The 16,457-nt window shown below is 37.1% G+C and overlaps 1 protein-coding gene across 1 annotated transcript in view; it reads right to left on the bottom strand.

The window, feature by feature from the left end:
- LOC110025273 (protein SGT1 homolog) overlaps positions 1 to 16,457 on the bottom strand; it is a 36,587-nt gene that overhangs the window by 14,520 nt on the left and 5,610 nt on the right. The window contains 3 exon segments of the mRNA XM_020725669.1: positions 9,831 to 9,881; positions 9,884 to 9,954; positions 10,355 to 10,424. Coding sequence (XP_020581328.1) covers positions 9,831 to 9,881; positions 9,884 to 9,954; positions 10,355 to 10,424 — 192 coding nt within the window.

Raw genomic sequence — 16,457 nt, 5'->3', positions numbered from 1 at the left:
GAGGGTAGGGCTGAAGTGGCAGCAAATGATGGCTTGCAGAAGGCAAGGAAGAGAGGTGGCCTGCTGGGGCAGGTAGCAGCACAATGCCTGCAGGGGCAGGAAGTAAAGGTGGCCTGCGGGGTCAGGGTGGCAGAATGCGCTGGGCAGGCCGAAAGGTAGTCGGAGGGAGGCAACAAGTGCAGGAAGTGGGGGCAGTCGGCTGTGGGAAGTAATACCGCTAGCTGGACAGCCGACAGAGAGCTGTTGGAGGGACGACTGGTTGCAGAAAGGGTGTGTGGTGCCTGCCGAGGGAGCAGGAAGGAGTATCGAGGGTTGCGACCTACAGGGAAGCTACAAGGAGGAGATTGGAGGAGCAGCAGGGACTGCGGCCTACAGGGGAGCTAAATGTAGAAGATCGGAAAGGAGCAACGGGGGCTGCGGCTTGCAAGGGAGCTGCTGGGAGGCGGTTGGCAGGGAGCAGCAAGTGAGGGGTATGCCAGCAGGGAAGTTGCAGGGAGGCAGTTCGAAAGGAGCGGCAGAAGTTGAGGTCTGTAGAGGCGAAGGACGGAGTTGGACGAAGGAGATGATCACCACCTCAGATGGAGTTACAGCTGGAGCACCTCCCTTGTCGTCGGATACAGGTCTTAAGAAGGGAAAACACTAAGATAATTTTGAATTCAGATTAAAATACAAGACCCATAATTCTAAACACATCATCCCCTATTTATAAAGAGACTAGACTTATTTTAGCTGATACTTAAAATAAGAAAGAAGAACAAAATATAATCAGAATTTCAAATTTTAAGAAATGTTTTAAAATAAGAAAGGAGAATAAGATATAATTAAGATTTCAAATTTTAAAAAAAGATTTGAAATAGGAAAGCACTAGGAAGGAAATCTTGAGGGGAGGAGAAAGGAAATGTGAAAAGAAGTAACAGGGGGTCCTCTCCCCACTGAGGACCGATCGGTCCAGCATTGCTAGACTGAACCAGGCCGGTCCTCCAGAGCCCCGCGCCAATTACTCTGCAGGATGATATTACCAAATTTAATTTGGCATTTTGGGAAGAAGGGAAATCTCACTCAATATCATACTAGTCTAACTATAAAAAATTGGTGACCAGCCGCCCCCATCTAAACACAACTAAATGGACCCATCAAGTGAATCAAATCACCCAAAGCATCTGTTTGACCACAAACCAAGGCTAATCCAACCAATACCCATCAATTTAAATTGGCACTATCTCAGGTTGCTAATTTTGACAAATTAAAGACTGTCAAAGCAATTCACCAACTAAAATGTGACAGGATGTTGAACCTACCATGTTGCCATAGTGCAATAAGTCATCTTGTGACCACATTCTATCCACAACATCTAACTGCTAGCAAGCTATCGAGCATAGAAAACGCGCTTAATGGGAGTGCCTCGGGGTGTCTAAAAGTTTTGATAAAGATTCAATAACTAGCTGGTGGATGGGTTTAGCCAGTGCGATACACTTCTTGGGGATTAGATCTTTGAGCTTTTTCTTCTACTTCCTCTAAAAAAAACGTTGTAATCAAGGCTAGTGCATTCCTTAGTGGATGTTCGCAAAGACAACAAAACCACTTAAATTTGTTGCCATTGTTTGTAGTATCTTTCCTCTCTCTTATGTTGTTGTCGTTACTTCAATATTAAGATAGTGTAACAAATCATTTTCAATGCTCCAAGATTATTCAATTGGTAGGAAGATATTACTAAATTTAATCTGGCAAATTGAGGAGTAGATAACTCTTACTTGATATCATAGTCGTCTGACTAAAATAACTAGTAACCAACAGCCCATCTTAAAACAATTGAAAGGACCACTGATAACAGTAATTATGATGGTCAAGAAAGTACTTATCATAGTTTTATTTTTTCTTGAATACTTTTGTAGTCGTTGGGTCTATATAAGACACAAACTTGTGTAATTCATTATATAACTTTTGTCCTAAGCTAAGAATAGAATTTTGCTTTACTGCTTTTCTCCTCTTCTCTTTCTTTTTTACTTTTTCTTTCTTCTTGGCCCTATCAGTTTCTATTTAATGTTGGTCTTCTTTTTACTTTATGGTATTAGAGATTTTAAGGCTTCACAACTTTCCTCTTTTCCATGGAAGAATCAAGCGCATCTGCTTTAAACGAAGGAATGGCCTCCCTAAATAAAAAGGATAAGCAGCTTCCTCCCTCTATCAAATTTCTGATTTCTAACATACAAGCCATTGTAAATACCCCTCTCTCTCTCTGTGGACAACTATCCTATGTGGAGATCCCAAAACACTAAAATCATTAAGGCCAATGAGTTCTTTGGCTTCTTGGATGGATCCATCACCTGCCTTCCCAGCACCGTGCCCGATCCTAAAAGAACAAATCACCTGAATCATGCATTTGCTGCCTCAACAATTATTGATTAACACCTGGCTACAACACTTCTTTCAACTATCTCCAACTCCATTCTTCCTTTTGTTATGAATCTTGAAACCTATATGGAAATCTGGCTTACTTTGGAAAAACAACTTCAAGCCACCAATCGTTCACGGGTTATCCAGCTCAAGAACAAACTGCATAATGTCTTCATGAAAAATCAATCCATGACGCAATATATTACTCATATCAAGATGATTGTCGATAACATTTCTGTTGTGGGATCTAGTATAGACCAAGAAGATATCACACTCTACATTCTTAAGGAATTACCTTCTATCTATCAAGCCTTCAAAACATATAGTCGCACAAATCTTTCTACTATCAATCTTGAAGATTTGTATTCTTTGTTGTATAGTGAAGAGATTAACATCTCCACTAATTTTCCGCAAGCCACTCCAAACCCTCCATTGGGCTCTTTACACATCTAGCAAGCACGGTAAGAACTTCTACAAAATTAAAGGCTCCAACAACCAATCCACTTCCAAGCAACTCACGGATCACCGCTCTACCACTCAATCGAAAACCAAAAATACTCTTGTGTCAAATATGCAACAAGAAAGGGCATATTGCTACCACTTGCTGACATCGCTTAAGGGTCCGTTTGGGGCGGCGATGCGGTGGCAGTGCGGCACCACACCACAGTTTTGCTTGTTTGGTTAAACTATGTTTTGACAACATCTTAAAAAAAACTATCATTGAAATCTACATTTTCCCACCGATTATGGCTAGATGCAATGACAGCTTTCTAGCTGCAATCTGACTTTTTTAAAAATAAAAATTAAATAAAATTTGTAATAGGCGTTGCAGTTTCTCAAACATCATATTATTTTTCAGCAGTTTCACAACTGTTTTTTAATAAGTTGCAACTTCCCCAAATAGACACTAAATTTAAATTACCAACCTCCAAAACAACTGAACACTGCCTTCCTTACCTCTACCACCTCTTATGCTGATTGGTATCTTGACGTCGGTGCCACCACTCATCTTACCAATGACCTAGACAAAATACAACAATCCATACCCTATAATGGAAATTATTAAGTGTCGGTTGGTATTGGCGAATCGGTACCTATTCACAACTTCGGGCAAGGCCTGCTCCCTACCCTTAATCGTAAGCTCTCTCTAAAAAATATTTCACACACCACATATTTCACATAATCTTTTGACTATTTCTTAGCTAGCAACAAATACCAATTGCTCCATCACCTTCCACGCTCATGAATACTGCATAAAGGACTACTACAACCGGGACGTCATACTTCATAGGCCCTATCAGAACGGTCCATATCCTATCACTGCTTCTCCACGTGCTTTTCTACCTACTCAACCTTCCGACATTTAGCATAGAAGATTGGGACATGCAAATCAGTATTCTATAAGTGTTATTACTAAGTAACAACACCAACTTCTTATCTCTAGACAATGTTCTTTTTATAACTCATGCGCTACTCAGCATCATCACTTTCTATTTTTATCTTCTAGTAATCACACTTTTAAACCTTTGGAATTAATTCATTCTGATGTTGGGGCCCCTCTCCCTAACTTTCCTTTCAGAGTTATAAATGCTATGTATTTTTTTTAAAGATGATTACTCGCGATACACTTGGATATTCCCTATGATGTATAAAACTGAAGTTCTATCTCACTTTATCAAATTTAAAAGAATCGTTGAGCTTCAATTCAAAATTACAATTAAAATTTTGAGAACTGATGGTGGTGATGAGTTCAAAAAATCATCTCTTCACACAATATCTTAATAAACATGGTAATATAGATCAAGTTTCTTGTCCCTATACTCCGCAACAAAATAGCCTTGTGGAATGCAAGCATAGACATCTTCTTGACGCCACTCATGCTCTTCGACCTGATTCGCACCTTCCTTTATCATTTTGGATGGAAACGATCCCCGCGACTATCTATTTTAGAATAGGATGCCTTCTCCAATTATCAATAATAACCATCCCTATCAAATGTTACACAACACTATTCCAAACTATCAACATCTTAGAGTGAATGGATGTGCTTGTTATCCTTGGATCCCTTCAGCCCCGATAAATATACTGCAACCAAAATCTACCCTTTTCATTTTTATTGGCTATCCTTACCACATTAGAGAGTACAAGTGTTTTAACCCCATCACAGGTAAAATTATAATCTCTGGAGATGTTATTTTCAATGACCATGTTTTTCCCTATAAAGAATCCTCCCCCACCTTACCTACATCTCAACCATACGTACCAACCATACCATTTATCTTCAACTCTACAAGTACTCTTAACACTTCCTATACTTCTCACTCAAAACTTCATCACCATACACCCGTTATCCATTCCCAATCCACCATCCCTAGTTTGGTTCATCCGTCTTCCCCTGGTTTGCCTCCTAAGTTCACCATCCCTTCACCCCCTTCCAATATTGATTCCACACATTCCACCATTGTCCCAATTCATCCTACGATCACCAGACTAAAATCTTGGTGTTTCCACCTAACCGACAATTCAATCTTCAACATATTGTTACCCGAGAGATTAAACCGCTATGCAAACTCACTTGAAACAGGCCATCGATTTTGAATTCAATGCTCTACAACATCAAAACACATTGATGCTTGTTCCACAACCTTCTAATGAGAAAATCATTGGATGTAAATGGACTTATCGAATCAAACAACATCCAGATGGCTCTAATGCTCGATACAAGGCTAGACTTATTGCTCAAGGTTTTCAGCATGAGCACGGTCTAAATTACAATGATTTTTAAGCCCTTTTGCTAAACTTCCTACTATTCGCATTTTCTTATTATTGCACTTCATCATAACTAGAAGATTCTTTAATTAGATGTTTCTAATGCATTCTTACACGGTACTCTTGATGAAGTTATTTATATGAAACAACCACCGGACTATGATGATCCCAAGCATCTGACTCATGTGTGTCTTCTAAAAAAAACACTCTATTTTACAAAACACTTAAACTGTCACCCAAAAAATGATTCAATACTTTCACAAAACACTTATTAAACTATGAATTTGCTCATAGTCAATCTGACCCCTCTCTGCTTATCTATCATAAGAATTCTATCTCTTTATTTATTATTGTATGTATAAGATATTTTGTTAACCACAAACAGTAGCACGTTTATTCAAGCTTTATTACAAAATCTTCCACTACCTTCTCTACGAAGAACCTTGGTCCTGTCTCTACCTTTTTGGGTATTCCTATTCATCATGCTAAACAAGGCTTATTTCTTTCACAAAAATATTATGCTAATAACATTTTACAAAGAGCAGGTATAGCTCATTGCCAACCTCTTCCCAATCCAATTTCGTCTACCATTAAAACAGTGGTCGAAAACAAGCAACCATTCAATAATGCCAATCTCTACTGATATCTAGTTGGATCTCTTCAATATCACACACTAACAAGACCGTATATTCTCCACGCCGTCAATCAACTCTCTCAACATCTTCATAAACCGTTGAACACGCATTTTAAACAACTTAAATGGATTCTACAATACACCCAAAGCACTCTTCATCTTGTTCTTCCTTTTCAATCTTGTCCACTAGTTCTCAGTTCATATTCAAATGCAAGTTGGGCAAGCAATCAAACAGACTAGAGATCTAACACTGGATAGTGCTCTTATCTTGGCAAAATGTTAGTATCTTAGCAAATAAAGAAACAGCTTACAATTGTTAAATCTTCTACTGAGGCTGAATATAGAGCACTTGCTTCTACCACAATGCAAGTCACATAACTCGAAAGGTTATTACAAGAATTTCAAGTTAAACTTGACCAACCCACTACCATCTATTGTGATAATATCCCTACTATGGCTCTCGCTAAAAATCCAAACTTTCATGCACGTACTAAACACATTGAGATCAATTATCCCTTTGTAAGAAAACACAATCAGTCTAATGAAGTCAATGTTACCTACATCTCTACACCAGATCAACCTGAGGACATATTTACTAAATATCTTCCAACCCAAAGGTTTATTATGCTGCACAACATGCCCAATCAACCTTCAGACATATTTACTAAATATCTTCCGACCGCAAGGTTTATTATGTTGCACAACAAGTTGATACTATCTACCAATACTATCAACTTGAAGGGAGCTGATAATAATAATTATGATGGTCAAGTAAGTGCTTAGCTTAGTTTTATTTTTTTCTTGATTACTTTTATAATCATTGGGTCTATATAAGACTACCTTATGTAATTCGTTGTATAAATTTTGTCCTAAGCTAAGAATAGAATTATGCTTTTATTGCTTTCCTCCTCTTCCTTTTCTCTTTTCCTTTTCCTTCTTCTTGTCCCTTTTGGTTTCTATTTTCTGCTGGACTTTTTTTTGCTTTAACCACAACATCCATAATGAAGTAATATATAATTAGAATTGTGAGTTATGTACGGTGTGATTGGATAAATCCTTAAAATCTATAAGTTCATTTTTTGTACTTGAGGTCGTGATTTTTAGTTGTAAATTGAACTAGGCTCCTGTCTTGTGAGTAAAAACTGTGACATATGAAATAGATTAAATTTTCAAAGATATAAAATCAAATATTCTAAACTGGATTTCAAAACGGCATGATGTGAAGTTATCGTTCATATGTATTAAATTTATCATTTTTTGCTATAATCTTGTGTATTTATGGATTACATTTAATGGAAATATCACTGATTTTAACTTTTATGGAATACCATTTTCTTTAAATCCAATAATTTCATGCGTTTGATGGATTGGAATCATCCTGAAAAGCATTCGAGCAACTCAATAGCACATTGCTTGGAATAAGGCTACTTCTGAGTCAGCTAAAACACATTGAATAAACTTAAAAGCAACTCTTTTGATCCAAGTCAACATAACACGACTTGAAATACATTTTCATTTCAAGTCGAGTTTGAATAGGCTTATAATCATTTACTTCAAATTTGAGCCAATTCAACACGCTAGTCTCAATTCATCATCATATCACAATTTTAAAATGATAAATTAATAATACTCTCTTCTCCCACTACCTCTCTCCATCTTACTCGCTACCTCCATCACCCTCAAAACCTCTTCCCCTTCCCTCCCTTCACTTCGTAAATAAAGAGATTGAGTAGATAAGGAGAAAAAATTTAAGTTGTGAAGTTCAAAAAAGTTCATTGATACATCACATAGCTACTTTTACTGGTTTTCTTTATATTTTTTAACAGGTACATCGAAACAGCATCCAGCTTTTCACTTTAAATTTTAAAATTGAATGGGATCAGTATCTTCAACTTGAATAATGAATAATTAAAAAATTATTGGTGATTACTGCAAGGGATTAAAAGTGAATAGATTAGATAAGTTTTCCAATTTTCTAATCTGACAAAACAAAAAAGTTCAAAAAATAAATCAATAATACACCATGTGGCATCTTTCACCAGTTTTCTTTACTATTTTTGAGAAGGTACATCCAAGATAACATCTAAATTTTTCTTTTGAACTTTAGAATTGAATGCACTCAATGGTATCAATGGATTAACTTGAATAACAGAAACAAAAAGTATTGGAGATCATTACAAGACGCTTTTAACAGATTAGATATGATTTCTATTTTCCTATTCAAACATAAGACAACATTGGCATTTTACAACTTCAATAAGAAATCACTGAAAACATAGTTTATTTCTATTTTCCTATTCAAACAGATTAGATATGATTTATATTTTCTATGTTCCTGTTCAAAGACAAGTAGATTTAACAGATTAGAACATGTCAAAAAATTAGTTCACTCAAAACTTAGAAAGAATTTATAAATGACAATTGTATCGTACTTTAGAGTAATTTAAACATGTGTAGAATCAAAGTGGCCACTAACAAATATGAAAACTTGGTAGAAAACAAAACTACATTCTACTCTGCTTGTAAAAATCCTTTTCTAAATAAGCAACCACACTTGTGAAGCCTCAAGCCACCCACTCTTTACTCCCACCCTGAACTTCTCTCTCCTAAATGTTGGATGCCACTCCCAGCATGGCACCATATTCTCTCATCTTGAATGCAGAATAGCTTCTCTACAACACCTCTCTCCCGATCACTACGTCCGACCAGGACAACAAGGACACCACGAGTTTCCCACGAGACACTGCTCACTCGATCACATCACTACCTCAATATATCTCCCTTGACACATCTCTTCCTTAAAGCCAACACGCCAAAAATCTCTCCCTCAAATCCAATATGTCAAACATATCCTTTCTCAATGTGTCATGCCATCATGGCATCAACTGCAGCTCAGGAATCAGTGACATCTCTCCCTAGATGTCTATCCTGTTTGGCAATCACCAATCCAGAGCAAACTTATTTCACAATCTTTGATAGAACTCAAGTCACTCCCTCACGAGGTCTCTCTCATCTCTATTTCTTATCATTGAATCAACATAATGTATTCAATTGTTGTAGATATTAGTTGTCAAAAGGTCATCGATCAGTAGTTGATCATCGTCGTTGAGTACAAGAAGATAATCTAACCACAGGTGTACTAAAAAGCTCAACATTTGATAGGTAGAACTAACACTTGTTAATACCAACATTTTGAAAACATTGACATCTAAATAATAATGAACCAAATAGTCCCTTGGATGCTTTATAAGGCTTCCATCAAAAATACCAACAGAAATCTCAACATAGGGACACCTAAGGCACAATTTATAACTTAGGGCCCGTTTGGGGCACCTTAAAAACGCAGCGGTATCGTTTGGATCTCGCATTTTGCCCGCTTATCCGAAAACTCAGTTCTATTTTTACACTAAGGGTTGAACCCCGCGGTCGACCCGCGGGTCGCGTTTTAGGATAAGCTGTTTATCCTGAAACGCACAAGCTGCCTCAAACACACCCTTAATGTACAAATTGCAAGTCATTCTGCATTAGGATGTAAGATGGCTGCTAACTTCTATTATAAGCCAAACAAATAAGAACTTACAAAATGATATCCATTGATCAAAACGTTGAAATCCAACGGATAAATGCAAAACCATGTTGCAATAATAATAAAAATCTAACATTTCCTAAAAAATATCAAATTAGACAATAGAATAATTTTGAAAGTCATTCTATTGACTCAATAAGGCAGCCAACTACAGAGTTAAATTAGATAAGAACATAAGTTCCTTTCCAGGACATTGAACACCTTAAACATAGCCATAATTAGTAACACAGAGTCCTCCTTGCAATTAAGTATAAGATGAGTTTAGCCTAGAGATCTGATTGACTCACCAAACCTTTAACAAATTACTTGAGAACATTTAGCATTGCCCAGTGAGAATATTCAACATTTGACAAAGCTTATGCACATTGTTTTCATTTCTTTAAAAGTAATAAGAACAGGTAGAGAGCATAAAACTTGTTCGCTGACTCATATAGAATTTAAGTATACCTGCAATGCGCTCATCGCATTCTTTAACTAATCGGCTGAATCGAGAGTTCCCGGTGCCAACAAAAGGCCTGCAGTAAGAGCTGCCTTTGCAGTTTGATATTCCTCAAGCTTCATACAAGCAGTTCTATCATAAAGGGTGTGTAATCCATCAGATATGCAAAGATATTTAAAAATAAAGATTCCATGACCACTGAATAATTAACAATTATCTATAAAATATTCAAAAGAAATCTAGTATGAACGTTTAGAAGGCATCAAAATAACCATAAAAAACAAAATTATGAGAAATGCACTTGGGGTAACCATTAAACAATACAAATAAGCACGCAGATGTAGCGGAAAAATTAAGGATGAGATTACCAAGGAGTTCATCATTTAATCACAGCACAATATTCTAAAGAGAAGTTAAAAGTTGGTAGAGTTAATTGCCATATCAGTTCAATAAAATCTAAATTGGAATGGGAAAAAAAAGGAAATAAAGCACAGGAAAAATGATCATATTACTGCAATATCTCTGAACTAACCCTTTTCTTAGGTAAGCTTTGGCCATCGAAGAATCCAATTCAATAGCTTTGTTTGCATCTGATACAGCCTCTGTAATGGTAAGTCAGAAGAACACATTCAGTTCAAGTCAGAAAAAGCTAACATACAATGTGGTTAGAGCCGATAAACAAGAGGACTAAAATAATCAATATGGGAAATCTTAGATCTTCTGCATTATAATTAAAGCACACGCAACTTCTAATAAGCATTCCCAATATCATGATGCAATGAAAACCCTTGTCCCATCAGTCTAGATAGCTCAGATTGTCACTACCATGCATACATCACATTGAAAAATGGCACGTAAAGATAGAAAGAAGCAAGAAGAAAGAGGAAAGAAACAAGAGAAAAAAAAAAAGGAGAATATCCAAAAAACCAGCTAGGAGATTAAGCCCAAAGAAGATAAGTGAATCACTCTTTCATTAATCCTTTCATATCTGATACTTGATTACAGATACATTTAAATAGAAACAGGGAATGGCAAACTTGTAAATAAGCCTAGGGACAATAATGTCGTTACACAATATTTACATCTGATATAAGTATCATCTTTACATGAACAGCAGCAAACCTAGACTAAGGGCCCATTTGGGGCAGATTATTTAAGTGCGGCGGCGTTTTCAAAACGCCGTCTTCATATTTGAAAAGTGTGTTCGCGCAGATTATCCCTGCCGTAGTGCGTTGGATTATCCGAATCCTTAATAGTTTTGCTCGTGACATTGCCCTAGTTGCCCCTCTTCTCCCTCGCGCTCGACTCGTGATATTGCCCTAGTTGCCCCTCTTCTCCCTCGCGCTCTCCCTCCCTGGATTGGTCCCCCGTAGAGGAGATCGGACAGTTTCCTTTCGATTTGTCCCCCGTCAATCGCAATGTATGCTTTCCCTCACCGTCAATTCGTAAGGAATGCTTCCTCTAGAGCGATCGAACGTCGGTGGTCGTAAATGGTTGTTTGTAGATGCGCGAACGTCGTTTATTTGTATAGATCTGACCGTAAACCTTGATTTTTTACTTGACCGAAGATTTTTATGCCATCGTCGTCTTTGTTGTTTTTGAACTCGAACAATGCGAATGGATTTCTTTGCCCTAAAATTTACTTTAATTTTTTTTTGGGGCGTGAAGAAAATTTTGCAGCATGGAATCATTTGTCAGCGACTGTTTAGAATGAATTTTGTTTCGAATATTTCTGCCCCATTTGATTTTTCCTAATTTTTGCATAGACAAGAATGTCTCTATACGCAGAGCAAGGAATAATTTGTGAGCATCTGTATAGAAGGAAGGAATATTTCTTGTTTTTTTAAGTTTATTAGCTGATATTTATGGGCTGCAAATAATTCTTGTTTATAGGAAACATAGTTCTCAACTTGTTTCATGAAACTGCTGCTATTAAGGGTCATGTTTATGAGCTGCATATATATGTATTCATTGCAATCCCCATTGGTGGCAAATTCCTGTTTCGGTTTATGTTAAGAATGGCAATGGATATGAAATTGGCGAGGATTTGTGTGCCGTATATTTTTCATAAACTACTGAAACTGTAGAGGGAATTTACATGCCTAACAAATAATTGAGAATTTACATGCCAATTCATTATAATTGGGAATTTACATGCCCAAGCATTCTTGCATATCCAAATTTATGGCAGCTCTGTTGGATTGTCATTTTTGTTTGGTTATTCTATTAGTACAGTTTGGTTACTGTTAGTATCCAAATTTGTTTAGGAGAAATTATGTGCAGTTTGATCACAACAGTTTTGTAAATCTATTATTGTAGTTTGCTGCACCTTTTATCTGTTGGATTCTATTGTTGTTCATTTGTAACATTCATCCATTGGTGGCATTATCTGTTCATTCGTAAATTTCATGCTGGAGATAAATATATGGCTCGAAACTGTTTTAAATGCATTTAAAGTGCTACAAATTTCATTTTGGTACAGCAATAGGATGCAGCCTCTAATAGCTTCGTGACAAGCAATTTCATTGAATGCAGTTTGATAAAAAAATGAGTGTGTATGACAGCTGAATACATGACAACTGGAGATGAAAATGTATTGCAGATGAATATATGGTGTTGTATTATTGCGTTAAAAATTTCTATATGGCAACTATCTCATTAGTTGTGTCTCGACATGTATGAGAAGTTGCATTTAGAAATACACAATATGGTGGCTTCGGTAGAATTGGATTTCATGACATGTATTAGAAGTTGCTTATTACACATGTACTTGATACTTGTAGTAGTGTTCTCCATAGATAATCATAACTGTCGGCGGGTAAAAGTGGTGGTGGTTTGGTTTGTTTGTTTGTTTGGGGGAGTTGCCCATAAGAAGCTGTCGGATACCGGAATTGAAATCTCGTCGCCCGCCTCGGAAGAACGTATAGGTTTAAGTTTAAAAATCAAATATGAAAATCAAACTGACCCCATGTTTTTCATAGTTTAAATGAAAGAGCGTTTTACCTCAAATCTTGTATCTATCCCGAGGGATAAACACAAGACTTGAGGTAAAACGCTCTTTCATTTAAACTATGAAAAATATGGGGTCAGTTTGATTTTCATATTTGATTTTTAAACTTAAACCTATATGTTTAAGGTATAGGTTTAAGTTTAAAATAAGACTCGGAAGAACGTATAGGTTTAAGTTTAAAAATCAAATATGAAAATCAAACTGACCCCATGTTTTTCATAGTTTAAATGAAAGAGCGTTTTACCTCAAATCTTGTATCTATCCCGAGGGATAAACACAAGACTTGAGGATGAGACTCGATCAGATAAACTAAGATATATATGACGTTCGTTTGGTCTGCGAAACCGTTTTATCTGCCGACAAATTCTCCTATTTAATATGAAAAATTAAATAAGGTTTATTTTAAACTGGGTTCGGAAAAACTTCCTATAAGGGCAAACCCCTATAGTTAATTACATCTTAAATGACCGAAATCACTTAAGAATACTCTCGATAAAAATCAGGAAAATTATCTTCAAGGACTTCAAAAGAATAGGATTTTTTAACGAAATCGGACAAAGAGGTATGCAAAAGGGAATGATTCAAACTTGGAACATTTATTACAGGATCCAAATGAACAAGAACTAGGGGATGCCACAGATCCAGAGGAGATCCTCGGTGGCTTCCTAGTCTACCATATGGTTTGGCTTCAGTTTCGAAGAGGAATATTCAAATGTTTTATCCTGCCAGTTTTATTTACTTATGGCTTACATTCGTGTGAAACGCTCACACAAATAGCTTGGAAGATGTGAAGATTTAGATCGTAAAGATTTAGATCGTAACGAACGACACGAACGACAGTCTCGGAATCCTAAAACGAGTTAGGGCTTAGATTGTACAGCAGAGCTACATAAAAGCCTAACGAAAAGGTTGAGGATTTATGTTGTACTAGGCGAACAACCTTGAAATCCTATGGATTGTTATTTTAATTCTATGAAAGGAATGATTTAGCTGGGGAAGACATTCTGCTGCTGAAGATGGTCGTGCTGCCCACCGCGCTAACTCCAAGCTCCTTGTCGTGACGAGTTCAAGTTTTTTAATTATGATATCAAATCAAACGACCCTATGATAATAGTCCTCTAAACATCTTATATGAAAAGGAGGCATGTTTAAGGCTATGTAATATAAAAATGTTCAGTACATGGCAAGCAGTAGAAAACACAAAAAAAGAAACAGTGTACATGTCATACATGATAATAGCAAGTATAGTAAAAGGAACAATATAACATGCTTTATAGAGCAGTAGCAAGTACTATAAAAGGAACAGTGTAACATACCTTACAGAATAATAGCGGGTAGAAACAGGAATAATATAATATGTTGTACAGAACAGTAGCAGGTAGGAACAGGAATAGAATAACATGTTATACAGGGCAGTAGCAGGTATAAACAAGAATAGAATAACATGTTGTACAGGACAGTAGCAGGTATAAACATGAATAAAATAACATTCTGTAAATGTAAAATGAACATGTACGCCCGTGGGATCCACTGTTTCTTAAATATAACAAGCTGAAATATATTGCAAAAAGCGAAATCTGGAAGAAAAGTCATCCAGAAAATCCGAAAAAGAGTGTAACGACGACTCATGATCGAAAAAACTCGAGAAAATCAACGAGAAAAGACTTAAGTAAACATCTTCAAAAATCTCGGAGAAATCTTGAAGAAAAGAAAAGAAACACGAGTGTTCTGTCCAAAGCTTCAATAAAACAAAAAATTCAAGGGGGACCGCAAACACTTGTGTAGGGCTAGGCTCAGATATACGTATATGTACTCGAGAGCCCACGAAGGCTACTCGGTCACCCGAATGTATAGAACTCGCCACTCGTCTAGAAGTGTGTCATGAATCTCACATAGAGGGCTACTTCCCAGCCTAAACAGGTATTCGTCAGGTGGACAATCAATTTTAAAATGTATTTTTAAAATTTATGTTTTTGACATGCACACAAATTTTAAACATGCAAAGAAGAGTTATCAATTTTTGTTTCGTAGAAAAGTATGTTTTTGCTTGAAAAGAGTTTATCAAAACTTATTATATTTTTTTTAGAAATTTTCGTTGTCCACGAGTCGATTACATTGTCGGGCGTGGGACTGCCAATCATCTGAGGAGGTTCGAGCCAACTCCTGCTAGACTTATGTCGGTGAAGAATATCATATTCTATTGTTCATCAAATGTTTGGATCTTGATGTTATAGGATAGGGTATCTTTCTGCTCTATCTTCGGTGTGTCTTTATCATCAACACTCTACGCCCCAAAACAAACTACTCGCGACCTTGCTTGATGGTTTCACGTATAATAAAAGACTATACGTAGACACTTATGCATCGGACATAAGCATCGAAAACCGAACCAAGAAGCAAGGAAAGAAAAGAACAAAAAATGGGGTGAGAGAGAGGAGACACTGATCCATCTAAAACAACGAAAAAGAAGACTGGATCAGCTCTCAAAAGACTCCTGTCAAAAAAACCTGAAAAAATAGGGCCCGAGGTCTTTCCTAACAAACATAAAATGCCACTTTGCACTGATTTTTCGAACCCCAAAGACGTAGGCTTAATCAAATCAACCAAATGTTCTCCCCAAATAAAGCTTGCAAATCTTCCCAAAATCTCAAAGTTGATATCAAAATATTCCAACTTCCAAATTAATTCATAGCCTCACATATCAAATAAGCATAAAATCTTCCCATAAAACGAAATACATGCTCACGATCGGGCATACTACAAAGAGATGAACGGCAGGTAAGGCTCTCGGCCAAGGCAACAAAAAGGAAAAGGGGGGAGTTATTAAAGCTCATGGCTAAAGAAATCCAAGGCAAAAAAAAGGCTCTCGGCTAAAGGCAGCAAGGGACAGCTGCTAAAGCCCATGACCAAAGACAACCCAAGGCACAAAAGAGGTTCACGACCACGACAAACCCAAGGCACGAAAGAGGTTCACGGCCAAGACAAACCCAAGGCACGAAAGAGGTTCACGGCCAAGACCAAAGCCAAGACACGAGGTAAGGGGAAGGGAAGGCTTACGGACCAGGCTGAGTCCAAGGCATGAGGCAAAGTCCACGACCCAAGCAAAAGCTAAGTTTAAATAAACTCAACACCCAAATCTTCCCAAAATAAGAAACCGAGCCCACTCACCAAACCAGCTCTCGGGTAGGGCCAAGAACAAGTAAAACCACGTCCTGCACCAACTTTAAATCATTTGGGGATAAACCCGCACATATATTGGTCTTGGAATAGCCAACAACATACAGATCCTATGCCAAAATAAGCTTTACAAGTATCAAAAAGAAAAAAAGAAACCAAGGACTAGATCAGGCAAAACCGAACCCCAATAGAGGCTAAAAACGAGCCACTCAAAGCCCACGAGGACCTAAACCAAGTCGTTAAAATAAGTTACAAGGTTTTCTAAATTAAATAAATTTTTTTATAACATGAATTTCGAGCCAGGAAAAGTCACAGGGAGCCAAAACCGAGCCCCCACATGCGTGAAAGACCAAATAAACCTTCCAATGTCTCATGCTAGATAAGAATAAATGAAGAGTTTATGGAGCTTCATGATACATGCTTGCAAGAGGAGCTAACATTGTCTCAA

The sequence above is a fragment of the Phalaenopsis equestris genome, unplaced genomic scaffold, assembly GCF_001263595.1.
Source record: "Phalaenopsis equestris unplaced genomic scaffold, ASM126359v1 Scaffold000297, whole genome shotgun sequence".
In the NCBI taxonomy this organism is placed as follows: Eukaryota; Viridiplantae; Streptophyta; class Magnoliopsida; order Asparagales; family Orchidaceae; genus Phalaenopsis; species Phalaenopsis equestris.
This window is presented reverse-complemented; position numbering and strand designations above follow the sequence as displayed.